Source organism: Octopus sinensis, linkage group LG22 (genome assembly GCF_006345805.1).
Source record: "Octopus sinensis linkage group LG22, ASM634580v1, whole genome shotgun sequence".
Lineage (NCBI taxonomy): Eukaryota > Metazoa > Mollusca > Cephalopoda > Octopoda > Octopodidae > Octopus > Octopus sinensis.
Window position 1 is genome coordinate 7,951,874 of NC_043018.1, and position 23,697 is coordinate 7,975,570.

The following is a 23,697-nucleotide window of genomic DNA, read 5'->3' on the forward strand; positions in this document are numbered from 1 at the left end:
AGACAAACGGATTAAGTCGATTATATCAACCCCAGTGCATAAATGGTACTTATTTAATCAACCTCGAAAGGATGAAAGGCAAAGTTGACCTTGGTGGAATTTGAACTCAGAACGTAGCGGCAGATGAAATACCACTAAGCATTTCACTCGGCACGCTAACATTTCTGCCAACTCACCGCATTAGAGCATAAGCATTCATTTTAGTAATATATTCTTATCTTACCGTTATTGCTTGGGATGTTATTTCATGACATTTCACCTCATAACTTTTTTCTACTAACTTTTGTTCAATGCGACTAACGATTCTGAATTCCTCATGCATTATTCTCTCATTTAAGCCTAAGAAAAGTAGACTTTTATTTTAAAATTAAAAAATTCATGTTAACTGAAGATGAATAGGTGCCTTACTGCCTCCCTTCAGACTGCATATATTTTGATGTAACTTTTTTTTTCTACTGAACCAAATCTCAAACTATTTATGCCAAAGTGTAGCTGAGGAGGTGTCCTCTTTGAAACTGTTAATAGTTTGCAATTTAGTTGAGAACTGAATTAGTGGTGAAGCTTGGAAGCTGCTGTGATTGACAAAATGGCAGACTTAAGAATATCACCGGTCTGGAACCCCTATCTTGCCCAGGATATCAATCGTCTTGAAGCCGTTCAGCGACGTGCAACAAAGAGTATACCCTCCATCAAGCATTTGCCTTATTCTGAACGCCTTACTTCCCTGGGAATGGACACATTGAAACTCCGATGTCTGGCAGCTGACTTGGCAGACACCCATAAATTATTAACCATCTTACAAACAATAACTCTGAGCACCTTTTCAAACTCCACCCGTCTAACGCCCGTGGACATATTTACAAAGTCAGAAAACAGCACAGCTCCCATGACTTCAGGAAACATTTTTTCACACTGAGAGTTGCTGAAGCATGGAACAAACTGCCGGCATCAGTTGTTAGTTGTCGGAGCACTGCATCCTTCAAAACTTCCATGCTTCCTGAGATTCACCAACACTACACCTGATTTTCTCCCCTCCATACACACACAAGCATGTATCTGACTCATACATTGTTCACTTCCCAGACATGTGTACATTACTGCATATACTTTATGTGCACTTTTTGACAAGTTGTGGTGCACCTGAGCACTGTATACAATAATTTCATTATTATTATTATTATTATTATTATTATTATTATTATATTCAACCACTACCATGGTTGAATGATAACATCTTCAAAAACTTATCGCTAATCAATACACTGCATGTGTTATGTAAATAATATTATTGATTTCATTATTACTTTATTTTTGTTTTAGTCTGAGGTTGATTCTTCAGGCAATGAACTGGACTATGATTATCCCACACAAAGATACCTTGAGTTAAATGAACTCAAATATCCAGGTGAGTCTTTTTTTTTCTTTTTACTGTATTAACATTTTATTTTTTTCATGAAACATTTTTATTTTTTCATGAGCAAACGAGATAGGTATGCAGTAATATATGTCTGGAAGATCCTGGTAGGAATTGTGCCAAATTTTGGCATTGAAAGCTACACCAATGCCAGAAAGGGACGACACTGCATAGGGCCAAAGATCCCAGCAATGCCATCACACTTCAGGACCAGTTACTGCAACAGCCTGGATTTCAAGGGCCCACAGCTTTTTAATATTCTCCCAAAGAGTCTGAGGAACTTGCACAAAGTAGATGTAGCGGTTTTTAAATCAAAGCTGGACATCTTCCTGTCGAGAGTCCCAGATGAACCTACCTCACGGCAAGAGGTGCAAATGAGGGTAGCTATATCAAACTCCATTCTTCACCAAGTGCCACATATTGGAGGAGGCTCTTAGTAATAACAGTGTAGCCCAAAACGGCCGTGCATCAGCATGGTCACAGCTCTGAGCTGAAACTAGAAAGAAAAAAAAAAACAATTTAGAAATAATATGACTAATTACAGAGGGTGCAGCAGAAGGAATGCCCTTTTTTATTTGTATTTTTTCATAGTTTTCTACTTTATTTATTATTTTTTTTTTTTGCTTTGTATGATATAAATTTTGAGGAGAGGTTGATAGGACGACGCAGAGGAATTGAGTGGCCATCACGATCACCAGACTTAACACCACCTGACTTTTTCTTGTGAGGTGTATTGAAAGATTTTGTTTGCTCCCTCAAACCAAAAACTTTTCTTGAATTAAAACAAACAATTTCTGGTAAATTTTCTGCAATTAAAGTGGAAATGTGTCAAAAGTTTTGTAGAATTGCTGCTGGTAGTATTCAGCATTGTGCTAAAAATGAAGGGGAGCATTTTGAACATGTTGATTAAATTTTTTATCATAATTAATTATATTGTTTTGATTAATTGATTTTTTTCGTTTCTTTAACCACTATAATAAATTTTTGTACAATAAAAAATGACTAAATAAAAAAAAAAAATTCTACTATAAGCATAGGAGTGGCTGTGTTGTAAGTAGCTTGCTTACCAACCACATGGTTCCAGGTTCAGTCCCACTGCGTGGAACTTTGGGCAAGTGTCTTCTACTATAGCCTCGGGCCAACCAAAGCCTTGTGAGTAGATTTGGTAGACAGAAACTGAAAGAAGCCCATCTTGTATATGTATAGATATGTGTGTGTGTATATGTTTGTGTGCCTGTGTTTGTCTCCCCAACATTGCTTGACAACCGATGCTAGTATGTTTACGTCCCCGTTACTTAGCGGTTCGGCAGAAGAGACCGATAGAATAAGTACTAGGCTTACAAAGAATAAGTCCTGGGGTTGATTTGCTCGACTAAAGGCGGTGCTCCAGCATGGCCACAGTCACATGACTGAAACAAGTAAAACAGTATAAAAATTACTAAATAAAAAAAGGGTGTGACTTCTGCCGCATGCTGTATATTGCATTTATTGCACAGGCTGGACCTCCCTTAAATCTAGCAACCTTGGAGCTTGGAAATTGTTGGATTTCAGGGAAAATACCAACAATTAGAAATTAGCTCCTGAAGTGAGCCTCTGTCTAATTCCTCACGCATACACACATTCAAACACTCACACATACGTAAAAGGGGTTGTTAAATCCAGGCGAATACTTTGTAAGCACTCTGTAGAATTAGACTTAACTTTCTGCTGCCTCTCCAATTTGTAAGTTCAAAATTCAAACACCAAATAAATTCACTATCAGATCACAGATTGTAATAGAAGAACACAAAACGGATGTAGAATTATGCATTCTTTAATCAGCTTATGTGTGTTTCGGATAAATTGGTAAATTGCAAAATTCTGCAATGCTGTAATCATATTAATCGATCCTATATTTGACAGATAGAGAATTAAGGGCTATCCTATCCTTATCAAAGTTATACTGCTTGGATTGGAGAACATTTTAAGGGAGATGGACTGTTGTAAAACTAACAATGTTTGACCAGTATAAAGGGTAATGGAGTTTTTTCAGCAAATCTACTTAGGAATTGTATTTTTCACATCATGATGGTATTGTACAATGATACTTAATTTCTTCAGTCTCACACGTCAGCTTGAAGAATGTTTATGGCAAAATTCCTGCCCTGTTTAAATTTTTACTGACAATTTAAATATTCGGAGAAGATATGTAGATCTAGGGTAGTCAGTAGATAATCATTTAGATCATGATGAAAATGTCATTTGATCAGTATTAATTCTAAGTATAAGCTATGCATGGCTTAGTGGTTAGAGTGTAGAGCTTACGATTGTGAGGATGTGAGCTCGAATCCCGGACCGAACTGCGTGCTGTGTTCTTGAGCAAGACACTTTATTTCATGTTGCTCCAGTTCACTCAGCTGTAGAAATGAGTTGCGACATCACAGGTGCCAAGCTGTATCAGCCCCTTTGATTTTCCCTTGGATAACATCAGTGGCGTGGAGAGGAGAAGCTGGTATGCATGGGTGACTGCTGGTCTTCTATAAACAATCTTGCTCTGACTTGTGCCTCGGAGGGTAACCTTCTAGGTGCAATCCCATGGTCATTCATGACCGAAGGGGATCTTTGCCCTTTGTGACACTAATCTGACTTCAGTACACTTGATGCATACCAACTGTTTCCTTCTACCTATGCCTCATCATCAGTTAACTCAGCTGTAGAAATGAGTTGCGACTTCACTGGTGCCAAGCTGTATCGGCCTTTACTTTTACCTTGGATAACATCAGTGGCATGGAGAGAGGAGGCCGGTATGCTTGGGCTTCAAACAATCTTGCTCTGACTTGTGCCTCGGAGGGTAACCTTCTAGGTGCAATCCCATGGTCATTCATGACCGAAGGGGGTCTCCTCCAAGCTATGCAGGGAAGATAGTTATTGCTCTGGTGATGGTTGTCATTATTTACCTGTTTCCTTACATCTACATCTTTATATGTGAAAGCATGTGGCTTAATGGTTAGGGGTATTCAGCTCACAATCATAAGAACATGAGTTCAATTCCAATTGATGCAGTGTGTCCTTAAGCAAGATACTTTATTTCATGTTACTCCAATCCACTCGCCTTTACTGCTACACTGGAAATCAAAAATTGTACAAAATAATGAGCTAACCCAAGTAGTTGACTATTCAAAGTGAACGCTATTATAAAAAGCAAGGATATGTTTTTTTCTAGAAGAAATTTTCCACTCACTTTTCTCAATTGCTGTGTTGCATAAATGTTCGTACTTGACATATTTCTCATTCCTAAGAGCTCCTTGTTCCAATAAGAAGCCCTTGTTCCAATAAGAAGCTCTTGTAGAGTTAGGTGGAAGAGAAACAATAGGTTGTTTGTGGGTCATAGGAGTGTGGGGTCAAAACTTACAACTACAACCAGGGGTTTGGGCCCCAGGATACAGATTCAAGTGGAGAGGTTAGAAGTAAACAGGTTAAGTCATCTAACTGAAACAAATAAAAACTAACCACTCCTACAATATGTAAATGTCAATATTTGTAAAACTATCTTACCCACACTTGGTATTGAAAAATGGATGTAACAAATTTTTTTTACAAAAACACATGGTTCAAATTCATTTGACAAGACCATTATCAGTAAACTGTTTTCATTCAAAGACAAGCAGCAGTTTTTGTGGCATACATTTTTTTTTTTTTTTGTAATTCTCAAGATTCTGACCTTCTTAATAAATGGTTTCTGCTTGTTGGAACTCATTGGTCTATTGCCACTCGTACCCAGGTTGATTTAATGCCCTTGTGTCTCCTCTGCTGGTCACTTATAATGTAATCCTTGCCTCTTGACCCAGCACCAATCAATTTATTTATTCCTTCCTTCTCGAAACATTATCCATCTGGAATTTTCGCCTTGTCCTTGTTTCTTTCCACAGCCATCAATTTTCCAGTTTTTTTTTCTTGCATTAATCTTACCAGTTTCAGAGAAATACCTTCCACTTGACAAAACTATTACAATCACCATATTTTCTGGCATGCAAGTCGAATTTTTCTGACCACAATTCATAGTAAAGGTGTAGGTTGACTTATACACAAAAAGGATTTTTGAAGGACGAAAATTTTCATATGAGATGCAGCAGGATTTGAAGAGAAATGGACAATATTTGAATGTTTACACTATATACCATGTCAACTTGTATGCTTGGACATACAGTATATGTTTGTGTGTCTGTGTTTGTCCCCCTAGCATTGCTTGACAACCGATGCTGGTGTGTTTACGTCCCCGTCACTTAGCGGTTCAGCAAAAGAGACCGATAGAATAAGTACTGGGCTTACAAAAGAATAAGTCCCGGGGTCGAGTTGTTCGATTAAAGGTGGTGCTCCAGCATGACCGCAGTCAAATGACTGAAACAAGTAAAAGAGTATATATATATATATATATATATATATATATATATATACGTTTAAATATTTGTTGTGCAAGATTTTTTATGTGAAGTCGTGTGTTGAAACAGATATTGTTATATTTCGGAATGGTCATATTGCCAGTTTAGCCAATAAAAACACACGCACTATATATTTGGTGTTATTTTGCTTCAGTGATATTTATTTTTTACATTAATCTTAATCTTATTTCGGCCAAAGTTCTTTCGTCACACTCCTGTGACCGCATCAGTGGTCCTTTGTTTTCTTCTCACTTACTTGTGTCTCTCCTTACTAACCGTCAGCCATTTTGTATTTCTATTGTATGTCTTCATTTGCGCATGCTTATATCTCTATGTGCGTCTATGTTTATTTAGTGTGTTGTGGGTGGGGGGGATGCCTGTAATATTTGTATCTTCTGGTTATACATTCTTGTAATTTGTATTTTGTTTTTGTTGTTGTTGCTTTTGTTCTAAGTTTGTTCATGTGTTTACATCCACCCATTATTATCATTACATATGCTTGTATGTATGTATAACAACAATATTAGTAATAATAATAATAAATCTAATCGAAAAAAAAAAAATATATACATATACATATATATATATATACATACATATACATATACATACATATATACACACATACATACACATATAGATATTCATTTCTATTTCTTTAATTACCTGTGTATTTATTATGTTTGCAGGATCCACTATTGTCATATGTTGTGGTGTGCGCTATTGCTCCATTCTAGTTTTCTATTCAGGCTAGGTTTATTTTCTATTATATGTGTAGCTTCTGTAATTTGTCTAATTGTTGCATCTGTTCTATGTGTGGACAATATCTTAATCTCTATGTTATTGATTGATCCCCCGTGTTCTTGTTCGGCGTGTTGGTACAGAATCGATGAGCTTTTACCTTCCTTGAGTTGTCTCCAATGTTCATTCACCCACTCACCAATGCTTCTTGCAGTTTCCCCTACGTATGTTACTGTCTTGTTACTGCATCGTCCCTCTATACATCTTATACTATAGACCACATTTCTGGCTTTACAGTTCGTTTGTGGGCTAAATCTACATACAGTGCAATAGTTATCCGTACAGAGAGTTCTACTAAAAGGATAGCTTCTACCAATTATAGATCTGATAGGGTTGCCTGGCTTTTCAACAACCTTAATTCTTAGTTTAAGTTTATCTAGGGTCCTTCTAAAGCGGTACGCTAGTTCACCTCCAGGGGTGGTGTCAACGAACATGACACTCTGGTATTTATGGCTATCATACCAAGAGTTGGCCTTCCCTATTTTCTTTTTTGTCCTTTCTATAGTGTTCCATGACTTGTTCCTATAGAGTGGGCAAATCCCATTCCTATCATTACATAATATATTATCAAATTTCTTCATGGCTCCTTTGTATACTCTGATCCTTTCTTTATGGCTGTAACCTGAGAACTGCATGCGGTGAATGAAATACTGTATGTGTCTCTTTAATTCTGTAGGCTCGCACATGCGTGACACATTTCTCATTATTCTGACGAGGTCTGCCATCAAAATATTGAATTTGGCATTGCCTGCAATGGCTGAGTTCCGGTGGATCAGGTATTTTGAGGCCATAGGTTTTGCATAGTATGAATGAAGGATTTGGGTTTTATTTTTCACAATTTCTAGCCAGAGTTCAGTGTCTAGTACTGGTAGTCTATGGTTGGGGTGTTTAGTGGGGTAGTCTATTGTGACCTTAATACTCTGGTGGATGGAGTTAGCTATTTGCTGGATGCTCTCCATAGTATTAGTTTCTATTACTATATCAACAGTACTCTCTTGTGGGGGTGCCTTTACTACTATATTGATATCATCAACATAGCGAGAGTACATGTTTACGAGTATGGATTTCTGCAGTAGGCATTCTTTAAGCCTTCTGTCCCACCATACCATGAAGAGGTTGGCCACATCACCAGCGATACTAACACCAATGGCTGCCCCCTCGTCCTGGGCATATATTTTATTATTAAATTTAAATGTGTGGCCTTTTAGGGTAACTCTTATACTAGCTCCTAGTGCATGTGCGATCATTTTCTTTACCTGATGGACATTTGCGGGGCTCCGTATGGCTCTGGTCCATCCGCGCCATCTTTCTATATGTGTCTTCCTAGCCATAGAAGTAATTGTAGGCGGTCTACCTCTTAACATCTACTGGGGCAGAAACTACTAAGATTATGTTTATCTAAGTATTCACTATTATATGTCAGTCTAAGTAGGAGGCCCAGTTCTTCTGTGTCGACATTACAGAACTCCACCTGGCTCTCGTTGATCATCTCCACGCACTTCCCCACTGCAAAATCTACGTCAATCGATGGGTATAGGGATACCACATCCATGCTACCTACTATACATCCTGTCAAGTCACAAGTTTTGTTACAGTCACTGATCCTGCTTAGGAGATCTTCTGTGCTGTCACACACATCAGGTGACATCCTGATTATAGGGCGTATGATCATTGAGAGGAAGTAGGAGATTCTGTAATTGCTAGCGATATTCGCTCCACAGACTGGTCTTGTTGGTGGTCCTGCTATAGGGTCAGTAAAACCTTTATGGTCCTTGCAAAGTCCATACAGTGCCGGGATATCATTGTTCCAGGCTTGGAAATTCTTTGCAGTACGTTTCTGAGGTCCCAGAACAATTGTCCACATCATCATGTGGGCATTGAGGACCTTTTCTCTCTCCTCATGCGCCTGTACAGTTGTTACTTTTGTATTGGCGATATGAGGTTGCATTGCCTGGATGTAGTTCGGTAAGCTGTCTATTGACATCCTGCCGGACTTATCCGTGGGAAGGCATATCACCTCTCCGTTCCTCGTGCGCTGAATGAGCTTCTGTAGGCCACATGCAGGTTTAATCCCTAGTTGTTGGGCATCTGTCTTATTCTGTCTCTGTCTCTTAATGTATAATCCTAAAATCTGTCTAAGTTTGGTCCTAGCTATAGTGAACTGTGCTTCCATGTGGTCATTAGTACGTCTTGGGATGTATACTCTTTTGTTGAAGGGTAATGTTGTTGGATAAATTCGGTTCATGCAGTAAGTTTTGTCGCATACGTTGAAGATTAGATTTATTATTATTATTACTAATATTGTTGTTATACATACATACAAGCATATGTAATGATAATAATGGGTGGATGTAAAACACATGAACAAACTTAGAACAAAAGCAACAACAACAAAAACAAAATACAAATTACAAGAATGTATATAACCAGAAGATACAAATATTACAGGCATCCCCCCCACACACACACTAAATAAACATAGACGCACATAGAGATATAAGCATGCGCAAATGAAGACATACAATAGAAATACAAAATGGCTGACGGTTAGTAAGGAGAGACACAAGTAAGTGAGAAGAAAACAAAGGACCACTGATGCGGTCACAGGAGTGTGACGAAAGAACTTTGGCCGAAATAAGATTAAGATTAATGTAAAAAATAAATATCACTGAAGCAAAATAACACCAAATATATAGTGCGTGTGTTTTTATGGCTAAACTGGCAATATGACCATTCCGAAATATAACAATATCTGTTTCAACACACGACTTCACATAAAAAATCTTGCACAACAAATATTTAAACGTATATATATATATATATATATATATATATATATATATATATACTCTTTTACTCTTTTACTTGTTTCAGTCATTTGACTGCAGTCATGCTGGAGCACCACCTTTAATCGAACAACTCGACCCTGGGACTTATTCTTTTGTAAGCCCAGTACTTATTCTATCGGTCTCTTTTGCTGAACCGCTAAGTGACGGGGACGTAAACACACCAGCATCGGTTGTCAAGCAATGCTAGGGGGACAAACACAGACACACAAACACACACACGCATATATATACATATATACGATGGGCTTCTTTCAGTTTCCGTCTACCAAATCCACTCACAAGGCTTTGGTCGGCCTGAGGCTATAGTAGAAGACACTTGCCCATGATGCCACGCAGTGGGACTGAACCTGGAACCATGTGGTTGGTTAGCAAGCTACTTACCACACAGCCACTCCTGCGCCTATATATATGCATAAATGTAATTCTTTTCGTAAATAAATTGCACTTCATATTCAAGGCTCTGATGAAGCTATAAGTTGTTACTCCATCACTCAACCACGAGTCCCCTGCATCTTATAGCAGAAACAGTTGTAAGCTAATGGACTTCATAAGATGATCATTTACTGCTTTGCCTTTTTATTTTCTTATGACTTGTAAAATATATAATTTCATTAATTCTTATCAAATTTTGTTAATTACTTCTTTACTTTGTTTTATTCTTTTGTTTCTGTTTTCAGAGAAACTGTCCACATCTCCAGCCTTGTCCCCACGTACGTATGTCCCTACTTCAATCAGTTATTGTTCTAATCTTTGATGAACAAAGGTGCTATCATGTGATACCATTAATACCTAGATAACAGGAGATATGTATGATATCAGAGATGTAGTTTTTTCTATAACATTTAAAAAACATTTTGCTACTATTTAAATGTTTACACTATATACCATGTCGACTTGTATGCTTGGTCATACAGTATATGTATACCCCAAGCCTTAAGTTAATTTGTGCTATAATAAAGAATCTTAATAAGTCAAAAGAAGGAAATGAAATGGAAGGGATGAGTTACAAAATAATTACCCTTATCTAAATCTGGATATACCAATCTGTATACATACTTTAGATTAATTTTATTCTAGGTGTAGGAGTGGCTGTCTGGTAAGTAGCTTGCTTACGAACCACATGGTTCTGGGTTCAGTCCCACTGCATGGCATCTTGGGCAAGTGTCTTCTACTATAATCTCAGGCCGACTAAAACCTTGTGAGTGGATTTGGTAGACAGAAACTGAAAGAAGCCCGTCGTATATATGTATATATATATATGTATGTGTGTGTGTGTATATGTTTGTGTCTGTGTTTGTCCCCCAACATCGCTTGACAACTGATGCTGGTGTGTTTACGTCCCCGTCACTTATTGGTTCGGCAAAAGAGACCGATAGAATAAGTACTAGGCTTACAAAGAATAAGTTCTGGGGTCGATTTGCTTGACTAAAGGTGGTGCTCCAGCATGGCTACAGTCAAATGACTGAAACAAGTAAAAGAGTATTTATGGAAGGAGTCCTTTCTTTCATCCCTGACATAGGTGTTGGCTTTCTCATTGGTAATGCTTTTCCTAAATAAATTGCACTTCATATTCAAGGCTCTGATGAAGCTATAAGTTGTTACTCCATCACTCAACCACGAGTCCCCTGCATCTTATAGCAGAAACAGTTGTAAGCTAATGGACTTCATAAGATGATCATTTACTGCTTTGCCTTTTTATTTTCTTATGACTTGTAAAATATATAATTTCATTAATTCTTATCAAATTTTGTTAATTACTTCTTTACTTTGTTTTATTCTTTTGTTTCTGTTTTCAGAGAAACTGTCCACATCTCCAGCCCTGCCCCCACGTACGTATGTCCCTACTTCAATCAGTTATTGTTCTAATCTTTGATGAACAATGGTACTATCATGTGAGACCATTAATACTTAGATAACAGGAGATATGTATGATATCAGAGATGTAGTTTTTTCTATAACATTTATAAAAAATTTTGCTAATATTTGAATGTTTACACTATATACCATGTCGACTTGTATGCTTGAACATACAATATATGTATACCCCAAGCCTTAAGTTTATTTGTGCTATAATAAAAACTCTTAATAAGTCAAAAGAAGGAAGTGAAATGGAAGAGATAAGTTACAAAATGATTAGCCTTATCTAAATCTTTACACATACTTTAAAATAAATCTTATTCTGTTTATGGAAGGAGACCTTGACTTTCATCTCTGACTCACTTGTATTCACAATGGTTGTAGATTAAATGTTCAGTGAGTTACAACAAATGAGGATATAATGCTGTGAAGATAGAAACAAGTGATATTTCTCAATGTGATAAAAAGCAAAATGATTAAACCTTTAGCATTCAGATCATTCTGTCAAATGTTAAGCTTATTTATTTACTTCATTTGGAATTAATCATGCATTTTCTTGTGTCTCCAAAATTTTGATGATGTCATTACCATCATCATCATTTAGTGTCTGCTCTTCATGATGTTATGGGTTAGACCAGGGGTCCTCGACCAATTTTTATCTATGGACCCCTTTGATTGTTATTTTATTCTGATGTTCTCCCATAGACATTCAATGCTTAAAATCTAGTTTTATAGAAACTTCTTTCGAAATTCCTATTTCGTTTTTCACACATTAACTCGTGTAAGTCGAACTATGGAAAACATTAGAGAAAGAAACCTATCTCTTTCTTGCAATACCCACCAACACAAACATCTAAATCAAAATTTTTTCATGAGGCCTCAAAATAGTATTGTGGATCCCCAATTTATTATTTTGTTGTGTAGACCCCATAAAATCTTATATGGACTCTCAGGGGCCATACAGACCTCAGTCAAGAACCATTGGGTTAGCTGGTTTGACTGAAACTGATAAGCTGGAGAACTGTACCATGTTCCAATCTGATTTGGCTTGGTTTCTATGGCTGAATGTCCTTCCTAATGCCAATCACTCCAAGAGTTTAGTGGGTGCCTTTTACGTATCACTAGCACCAGCCACAACTGCAATTTCACTTGGCTTGATGAGTTTTCTCAAGCACAGCAAATCACCAAAGGTCCTGATCACTTGTCATCGCCTCCGTAAGACCGAAATTTTTAGAATGACATTAGATAGAATATTTTGGGCAAATATGGTCGGTTTAAATGCTAAAAGGTTAAGGTATTGTTGTAAGGAAATTTGAGTGTGTGCCAATATGAATATGTTGGCATGAGAATGTTTTATGCCATATTGTATTTCATTCCCCCACCCTGAACTGATATTTCCCATCGTACTTCACCTTCATCTCTTATTACATTCACCTTTACCTCCATTTCTAACCATCTCTTATTCTCCGCTCATGCTCATATAGCCCACCCACCCACTCTCCTTTTCCCCCTCCCCTGTCTATATCTTGCCTTGCACACTGAGGGGTTGCTATGATACTCCATCACTACCAACCCATTTTCTTCCCAGCTATTCCTACCCACCCATTATATAATGCAGGGTAGCCATCTATCATCTTTGTAATAAAGCATCTGTAGTTGTTTATAATTTTAACCTTTAAAGGTATTTTTTAATATGCTGGCCATTGCTAAAAAATTTTTTCGAAAAAATTTTATCCTACATTAAATATAAATTTAATAGTGTTCACTTCCGGACTCTTTCACTCTGTGAGATCCTCAGTTCGAATCGCACGTATCTTGAATGGGCTGGAGTATTTCTGTTTTGGATTTATTTGGGGTACTTAATTGTGCTCATGACTTAGTGTTTTGCTTCTTCCATGGGTATGAGTAAGTATCTCATTTATTTCTTTTGCCACATTTATCACTGACGAAGGGAGGGTTCTTATGAACTAACCCTGAAATCGGTCCGATATGGTAATAATGGAATTTTTTGGAAATTTCTGTCAGCCTTTTTTTCGAGTAGCGTGCATATTGTAAAAAATTATATGGTTATGGACAATATGTCCAATTTTCGGCATATGTGGCATTAGAAATTTTTTCGTTTGCCCTTATTTATAAGTTGTTTATAATTTTAACCTTTAAAGGTATTTTTTAATATGCTGGCCATTGATAAAATTTTCTTTCAGAAAAATTTTAACCTACATTAAATATATATATATATATATTATCATTATCATCATTGTTTAATGTCTGCTTACAATACTGGCATGGGTTGGACAGTTTTACAAGAGCCAACCAGGTAGAAGACTACCCCAGGCTACTGTGTCTATTTTGGCATGGTTTTTACAGCTGGATGCCCTTCCAACTGTCAACCACTTCACAATGTGGACTGGATGCATTTTAAGTGGCACCAGCACCAGAAAGGTCACCAACTAACTTGCAAGGCAAGAGGGGAAGGGGCATTGGAAGAGGTGATCTTGTGTCAGATGATGAAAGGTGAGAGTGTGATGGAGAGACAGAAACAGGTGTCTTGCTAAAGAGGAGGAGGTGATCATGTATCAGATTATGAAAGGTTAGAGCAGTGGTTTTCAACCAGGGTTCTGCCAGTACAGTCCAGGGGTTCCGCAAGAAGTTACAAAACTGCTAAAATCGGCAGTAATTTTAAATTCTCCTCTGCAGGTATGTGTGCATAAAACTATTAAATTATTGCACAGGGGTTCCCCGAGCCAGGGAATGCTTCCTTGGGGTTCCGCTCCAGCAAAAAGTTTGAAAAGCACTGGGTTAGAGTGTGACAGAAAGTGTATATTTATATATCTATTAGTGTATATCAGGGTAAATCTTTCTGCAGTGATAAGAATTTTTTTCTTTTGTCTGATCTCCATTTATCTCATGGTTGTAGGAAATTTCACCGTAAGCAGTTTTACTGTAGGAAAAATTCACTGTAAAAAAAAAATAAATAAATTGCAAAAGAAAAAATTACAATGGTAACTTCATCAACAAACCTACTAACTGGAAAAAAGTCATTTCTTTATAATGAGTTTTCTTATTTTTAGTGTGACTCTTTTATGACAAAACTTCTTACGGCAAATTTTCCCATGGCAAATTTTTTACAGTGGATTCCCACAGAAAATTGCTTACGGAGAATTTTCCAGACACGTTCACCTACTAAGTCAGACACAAACTGATAACTTAGTGTTTTGTCAATAACCTACTTGGTATGAATGTACTTGACTTTATATACCTCATCACCGTAGTTACAAATTAAGTTACATCCTTTTGAGTTAACAAATTTGTTTGTTTTGTTTTTTTTATGGCTTTTTAGCAATTATTTTTTCTGTTATTTTTCTAAGCAAGATACTATAGCAACTTGCACACACACACACACACACACACACATTTTAAACTGTTGAACCAAATTCCAAAGAAACGACCAACTTTCTGATGGGCAAACCTTGACTCCTCATCACACCTAAAACCACTGGCCCCTATCTCCAATTCTTCTATTTGTATTGCAATGATTCCTGATGCTCTGAAATAACATGCTTCCCCTACTAAGACTAACCAAGACTAACCATTATACTCTATGTTAAAAAAATTATTGATTCTTTATCTTGCATTTTGTGAACTAATAGCACTATTGATTACAGGTTTTCAATGGATCAATCACTGATCCAATACATTTGTGACAGCAAGACACTAACAAGGGTGGAGTTGGTAGTTTACTTCTGTTTGGTGCCTGATGCCAAAAATCAAAGAAGTTACATGGGAGATGGGATTGAAAAGACTAAACACAAAGACTTAACGTTTTCATTAAACCCTTTGATTTTTTTTTGCACTTCCTCTTGAAAAGGAAGTAAAGGTGGGGTGGGGGCTGGAAAATGGCAATGATATAATAATGAATTTATTTATGCAGTGCTCAGGTGCTGTACTACAACTCATCAGAAAAAGTAACCAAAACTGCATGAACGGTACGTAGAATATGCACAGGAAGTAAACAATGAATGAGTCGTTTAGAAAACAAAAAAGGACAAAAAAAAAAAAAGAACAGGTGTACTGTTGGTGATGATGGTGATGATGATGATGATGATGATGACAAAGACAGCAGCACCAACAAAAGCAACTTCAGTGATTGATTCTCAGAAAGGCAAGAGGCCAGAAATAAGTGGCAGGGAGAGTAACAGTCAATTAGATCACCCTCAGTATGTGACTGGTACATTATTTATTTACTCTGAAAGAATGAAGGGCAAAGTTGATCTTGGTAGGCTGTAATTTTAAATATGCTAAATATTTTGTTGGACATTGTAAAGATTTGACCAATCTAATACAGTGGTGGTGGTGGTGGTGGTGGCAGTAGTAGTGGTAGTAGTAACGGCAGCAGCATAGTTGTAGTAGTAGTAGTAGTAGTAGTAACAGCAGCAGCATAGTAGTAGTAGTAGTAACAGCAGCAGCAGCAGCCGTTCAAGGATTTTGACCTGGAGATTTCCATTTCCAGCAACTTCGAGGGGCCACCTCCCAGTGGTGTTGGGCGTCAACAAAGAGCCCTCGACTACAACAAGACGACCAAAGTTTTTTTTTTCTTCCAAGGTCTGGTGTCTCCCGCCCCTAAGCCCTAGACCATCACCTAATCACCCTTACCCGCCTTGTTGCTTAACAACAACAGCAGCAGCAGTAGCAGTAGTAGTTGTAGTAATAGTAGTAGTGCTCTCTCCAAGCAAATTCGTTACAAAGTAGATGAGAATGGTGAAAATAGAAAGGAGACCAGTTGAGAAAAAGACAGAGAGAATTTGCCGTCCTTGATGAGGATAATATTGAACTTGTGAGATTCCTTCATTGACACTAGGTGGAAGTTCTTCATCAGAAACCCTGTATCATCATTTATTCGTAATATTGTGCAATACGTTTTTACCTCGTTTGATTTTTGTCGCTTGATATTTGTGTAACCCTCCACACTTGGTGCGTTTGTGGCGAATAAAAGAAACCATCATCACCACCACCACCTACCTCCACTATTACTGTGGCCACCACTACCATAAAGCACTGCCTCCTAACCTCACCACCCATCACCACCACCATCACCATTGTCCTCCTACGTCTCCCCAAGTTGCTCAGGTCATCAACATCAGTTTACACTTATTTCTTTCATAATTTTCTCCACCAAAATTTAGACATTTTTGGAGAGAGAACAGAGGATTAAAAACATTTGGATGTTTCTCTTAATGAGGGGAGGCACAGTTATTTTTTTCCTATTGTCTATATCTAAAGGCTAAATGTTGTTTTAAAAAAACATCAACAAATTTGTTTTTTGATTCAGGAAGACTGGAAGATTGTTAGGAAGCAGCTATGATAGCCATGAATGCAGTTAATAAGGAACTAAAGTAGTTATAAGTAACACATATACATAGAACCTATTTAAATTTCCATCACCAGTCTGGAACCCCTATCTTGCCCAGGATATTAATCATCTGGAAACCGTTCAGTGACGTGCAACAAAGAGTATACCCTCCATCAGGCATTTGCCTTATTCTGAATGCCTTACTTCCCTGGGCATGGACACATTGAAACTCCAATGTCTGGCAGCTGACTTGGCAGACACCCATAAAATTATTAACCATCTTACAAACAATAACTCTGAGCACCTTTTCAAACTCCACCCGTCGGCATATTTACAAAGTCAGAAAACAGCACAGCTCCCATGACTTTCGGAAACATTTTTTCACGCTAAGAGTTTCTGAAGCATGGAACAAACTGCCAGCATCAGTTGTTTGTTGTCGGAGCACTGCATCCTTCAAAACTTCCATGCTTCCTGAGATTCGCCAAAACTACACCTGATTTTCTCCCCTCCATACACACACAAGCATGTATCTGACTCATACACTGTTCACTTCCCAGACATTTGTACATTACTGCATATGCTTTATACGCACTTTCTGACAAGTTGTGGTGCACCTGAGCACTGTATACAATAATTTCATTATTATTATTAAAATTTTGGCCCTGTTACTATGGAAGAGATTCATCATCATCATTGTTGTTGTTGTCGTCATCACTGCCGCCATCATCATCATCATCATTTAACGTTCTTGCTTCCATGCTGGCATGAGTCAGATGGAATTTTTGTGGGCATGAATTTCTACAGCTGGGTGCCTTTCCTGACACCAACCCTCACTTGTCTCCAAGCGATGTAATATTTCCTCATGTTTCTCAGGGCAAACTGGAAAAGAACTACATCGCTTGTATAAAGGTGACATCTCATAATGTCAGCCATCTAACATTATGTCAAGATCAGAGTCAAAAAAGGTAAAAAAGGTAAAGACCCCTTTTGGTCAGGAATGATCATGGGACTACACCTAAAAAGTTCCCGTCTGAGGCACAAGTCTGGGCAAGGTTGTTTATGGAAGACCAGCAGCTGCCCACACATATCAACCACTCCATGCCACTGATGTTATCCAAGGGAAAGGCAAAGGCCAATACAACTTGGCATCAGTGACATTGCAACTCATTTCTACAGCTAACATGAATTAAAGTGTCTTGCTCAAGAACACAACACTCGGCTCAGTCTGAGAATCAAACTCACCACCACATGATTGTGAGCCTGACACTTTAACCACTGAGCTATGTGCCTTCACATAAAAGCACTGCCTATCAAGACAAGAGTATACACCAATATGCGATGGGCTTCTTTCAGTTACCATCTATCATATCCACTTAAGTGGAGGCACGTGGCTTAGAGTGCTGGTCTCATGATTGCAGGATTGTGGTTTCTGTTCCTGGACAAGGCAATGCGTTGTGTTCTTGAGCAAAACACTTCATTTCATGTTGCTCCAGTCCACTCAGCTGGCAAAAATGAGTAATCCTGCTATGGACCAGCACCCCATATGGAAACTTGGAAACCAGGCTTTATGAGTTGGTATGACTCGAGAAGGTAACTTTACCTTTTCATATCCACTTAAGATACTGTAGACAACTTGAAGCTACAACAGAAGATGCTTATCCAATGTGTTACACAGTGAGACTGAACCTGAGACCACCTGTTTGGGAAGTAAACTTCTTAACCACACAGCCATGCCTGCATCAATGTAAGAAATTATGAATTTTAAATTAATTATGTAATAATTAAAATTATCATTTTCAATTTATGTTCACAGGTAACAACATAATACCACCTCCAATTCCTCCAATACGTAAAAAAGATAGCCAGCACATAACGAGGGAACAGAATAAATTTAGTTCAGAGGCAAATGTAAGTTTATTTATGGTTGTTGTAGTTTTTGTTCAGCCCTGGTCAGCTCTGATAGAGAAGATTAAGGACCAAAGATATTCCAGCCATGACTGCTTCACCTTTTTCTGTACCCAGGATTTGAGTATTTAATACATCCTTCCTTTTTCACGACAATCGGTTGTGATTTTGGACAATAGGGTGTGATTTTGTTTCTTATTTCTAGCACATCAAACAACCACATTATACTGTCCTCATCCAAATGCAGCACATGTTTTCACCGGTGCAGTCTTCTTTCTTGCGCACTACGCTTGATTCCTTTTATGCTCAGGTTTTCTTTCAGCATATTTATGCTACGTTGTTCATGTACGTTAACATTGCACATCAAACAAATCAAGCTCACTTTATTTCTTTCCAGTCTTCTCATGCCCTCTGCATTCAAGGCCCATGTCTCACTACCATGCAGCACTGCAGTTCTAAACACAAGCCTCATACAATCTGCCGTTAACTTTTAGAGAAATCCTTTGTTGCCAACAGGCTCCAGTCTTGATCTGGCAGAGTTTCTACAGCTGGATGCACTTCCTAACACCAACCACTCCAAGAGTGCAGTGGGTGGTTTTATGTTCCACTAGCACGAGGGCCAATCAGGCGGTACTTGCCTTGACATGAAATTTCCCGGTTTCCATAGGATAGATATTGCCCACCGGTATGAGGTGTCGGTCCATAGCAGGATTACTCAGTTTTGCCAGCTGAGTGGGCTGGAGCAACATGAAATTTGTTCGGCCCTTTTCTTACTCTGGTTACAATTCTTTCAGAGGAACTACCTCCCTTGTTAATTACATTTCCAAGGTAACAAAAGCTTCCAACTACTTCTAGTGAGCCATCTGAGCGACTCAGAGAGTCTATTTCCTGAGTCTGCTTCCTGTATGCTCATAGTGTATCTACTGCTCCAGTACATCTATCACATACAAAGTTTATGTTCTCTGCGAGTCTGTCTGTGACTCCATCATGTCACTCCTTCTGGAATCTTTGTTAGCAGCTATATGTAATCAATAAGAATCAAAATGTATGAGTGGCTGTTCTCCCACTTTGTGGGCACACACGCACACACATAAATTGTTTATAATGAATGTGACACATGGTGTTGGTTAAAAAACCAACAGATATAGGTATGTATATATATATATATATATATATATATATATATCTTTATTTATATATATATATATATATATATATATATATGTATATGTAAGTGTGTGTGTATATGTTTGTGTGTGTCTGTGTTTGTCCTCCCAACATCGCTTGACAACCAGTGCTGGTGTGTTTACGTCCCCATAACTTATCGGTTCGGCAAAAGAGACCGATAGAATAAGTACTAGGCTTACAAAGAATAAGTCCTGGGGTCGATTTGCTCGACTAGAGGCAGTGCTCCAGCATGGCCACAGTCAAATGACTGAAACAAGTAAAGAAAAAGAAAAGAATATGTACTATAGCAATGAAACAAAAAATCTGTTGCCACACCAGTTTTATATATCATCAACATCATCATATAATGTCCGTTTTCCACGCTAGCATGGGTTGGACAGTTCAACCGGGGTCTGAGAAGCCAGGAGGCTGCACCAGGCTCCAGTCTGATCTGGCAGTGTTTCTACAGCTGGATGCCCTTCCTAACGCCAACCACTCCGTGAGTGTAGTGGGTGCTTTTTACGTGCCACTGGCACAGGGGCCAGATGAGGCTGGCAAACGGCCACGATCGGATGGTGCTTTTACATGTCACCGACACGGATACCAGTCAGGCGGCGCTGGCAACTAACACGTTTGGATGGTGCTTTTAACCTGTCACTGGCATGGGTATCTTAACTACAATTTCCATTTGATTTTCATTTTGATGTTGGTGTTAACGTACCTGACTCAACAGGTCTCCTCAAGAACAGCGGGTCACTCTATGATCCAAGGTTAGCACAGCAGGCCATCCTACGAGCCATGGACTCCCTTCATTTGTCGGGTCTTCAAAGTCACAGCATATCTCCAGAGGTCTCGGTCTTTCGTCATAGCCTCTGTGAGGCTCAACATACGAAGGTCATACTTGACCACCTCATCCTCGTATTTTTTTACATACACGCACACATGCACATACATATTCACGCACACACACAGACACATAATTATGAGAGGAAAACACTAAGCATGAATTCAGTATTGCTTTTATTTCATCTGTTACACATGTTTCTGCAATTAATGTTTGATGATGGCAAATGATAAATGCAATTCATAAAGAACATTTGATCACACAGAGGCAAGGTGCCGCCAGTTTGATAATTTTGTCATGCACCTAACACAAGCATCTGTTTCCACTTTGTGTGTGTATATATGTATGTGTGTATATGCATGTCCTTTCTGTTTTAATCTTTTCATGTTTATACATACTGGAACATAAAAGTCAATGTGGAACTCTTAAGAAAACAGTAGCAGTCATACATCTGTTTCTACACACATATACTATCTATATACATAATTCAAAGTCAGAGGGTAAGAAAGTAAAACCTTTGTCTATATATGTATATATATATATATATGCCGGTGGCACATAAAAAGCACCATTTGAGCGTGATCATTACCAGCATCGCTTTACTGGCACTTGTGCCAGTGGCACATGAAGACAACATTCAAGCGAGGTCGTTGTCAGTGCCACTGTTGTTTGTTCCTTCTCAAGCCATGCCTGGCTCATAAGGGCCGGTTTCCTTGGCGTATAGGTTCCCCACCTGGACGGGACGCCGGTCTGTCGCAGGTGAGCTCAAGATACAGGAGGAAAGAGAAAGAGAAAGTTGTGGCGAAAGAATCAGCAGACATTTCACCATTACCTTCTGCCGGAGCTGCATGGAGCTTAGGTGTTTCGCTCATAAACACACACATCGCCCGGCCTGAGATTCGAACCCGCGATCCCTCGACGATCCTCTGGACGGGAGTCCGCTGCTCTAAACACTAGGCCATGTGCCTCCACTCAGTGCCGCTAGACTGGTTCCAGTGCAGGTGGCATGTAAAAAACCATTTGAGCATGGCCGTTGCCAGTACCGCCTGACTGGCCCTCATGCCGGTGGCGCGTAAAGCACCTGCTACACTCTCGGAGTGGTTGGTGTTAGGAAGGGCATCCGGCTGTAGAAACTCTGCCAAATCAAGATTGGAGCCTGGTGCAGCCATCTGGTTCACCAGACCTCAGTCAAATCGTCCAACCCATGCCAGCATGGAAAGCGGACATTAAACAATGATGATGATGATGATGATGATATATATATTATAAAATAATGAAGGTAACTAAACGCAATATAAACTAAAAAGGAAAAAATTCAATTGTCACTAATGGTGCAGGGTAGCACCTACATTGCTAGAAATAAAAGCTTTAAACCCTTAAAGCTGCAAGGAAACACTTTCCATAGATTGACAGGGGAGACAATAGCGAGATCACTATACAAGTCTAGTTTTGTTTAAGATTAAAGCTCATCAGTGGTGACTATTCCATCGCTGGATGGTTTGGCTAAATCCTGACTGTCAGTGGTATATATATATATATATCATCATCATCATCATCATCGTTTAACGTCCGTTCTCCATGCTAGCATGGGTTGGACGGTTCGACCGGGGTTCTGGGAAGCCAGAAGGCTGCACCAGGCTCCAGTCTAATCTGGCAATGTTTCTACAGCTGGATGCCCTTCCTAACATATATATATATATGTATATATTGTCATCATCATAAATCTCTCTATATAAAGCTGAAGTTGTCTGTGTATGGCGAGGTTTGGTAGCCTTCAACTAACACTATCTCCTCCGAGACCCTGCGGCACAAGTTGACCAAAATTGAGAGTATGATAGAAGAAGGTGTGCTCTTCCTTCAGTAGAAGAAAAAATTCAAATTGGACCATGTTAACACCAAAATTTATTTACATCAAAAAGGTGTTTTTTTTCTATGAAAATCCCTATTTTTTACGATTTTTTGACTGCTGTGTCGTCATTTTTCGGTGTATTTTCAACCAGAAAAATGTTCACTTAAGAGAGTAACAAGCTACATAATGCAAAATGTTTACTTTTCAAAATTCCAATTCTAAAGAGTCGAAAAGAAAACAAGCCCAAGCAACGCTGGGCTATACTGCTAGTATGTATAGATAAATATTATATGTATGTATGCACGGAGAAGGATCAAAATAGAAAGGACACACTAATTTGTAGATGCAGAAAAAGACAGGCAGGTCATGACTGGAAAGCTGGAATTCCTTTAATTATAGGTTGTTGACTCAATCAGAGTGACCTAGGGCTAAACTACAATAACAATATTATAAATCAAATTAACTGAAAAGCATTGGAGTATCAAACTAAACTTATTTAGTTTCCATTCTTCAAGTGCCCGGTTCAAATTTTCCCTGGCTTCACTTGATTTTCCAGTGTAAAGGTTGATCAGAATCAATTTAATTTGCAATTTATCTCCAAATTTGGGAAACTCATGGAAAGGGACAAAATCATTATCGTATATATTATTTTCATTTCTTCTCAGAGCAGACAATTTTCCAAAGATCCTAATAAAGCCCCTGAAAGTTTATCACAAGCATTCTCAAAACTGAGACCAGTTGCAACTAGTTGTAAGGAAGATGATGAAGGTTGGTAAATATTTCTTTCCAATTCCTATAAAAGTGCTATCAACTTTATATTATCCATGGATAATTTTTTCTCAGCTTAACGATCAAGCTTGTTACCTTGCCCCAGTTTTTTTTTTTTTTTTATGGAGGTTTCAACAAAACCAAAGGCCCCTGAGATCTTAACTGAACTGAAAACCTCATTAATATATGCACCTGTTACCATTTTATATTCTTTAATCTGGTACCGAACTCCTTGGTTTTCAGATGACCGATAGCATAACTGACATCATTCCAATACGCAGACACTGCTTTCGTCTTAGTTAAGTGCCTTTCTTAAGATATCTTTGACAACAACGGCTCCGATGTGAAAGAAAGGGGTGTGACAAAATAAGCAGAGCAGATGATGAAACATCTTGGAGTATTCTGGTCCATCTCTTTATGTTGAGACTTCAAATAAATTTAAATATAATGAGATATTGAATTAGATATAATTGGT

The 23,697-nt window shown here is 38.3% G+C and overlaps 1 protein-coding gene across 2 annotated transcripts in view; it reads left to right on the forward strand.

The window, feature by feature from the left end:
- Window positions 1-23,697, forward strand: part of LOC115223094 (B-cell linker protein-like) — a 114,051-nt gene that overhangs the window by 36,931 nt on the left and 53,423 nt on the right. For both annotated transcript variants that reach the window (XM_036512330.1, XM_036512331.1), the window contains 5 exons: window positions 1,321-1,405; window positions 10,160-10,192; window positions 11,279-11,311; window positions 18,503-18,597; window positions 23,120-23,222. In XM_036512330.1, the coding sequence (XP_036368223.1) occupies window positions 1,321-1,405; window positions 10,160-10,192; window positions 11,279-11,311; window positions 18,503-18,597; window positions 23,120-23,222 (349 nt within the window). The remainder of the gene's footprint in view (window positions 1-1,320; window positions 1,406-10,159; window positions 10,193-11,278; window positions 11,312-18,502; window positions 18,598-23,119; window positions 23,223-23,697) is intronic.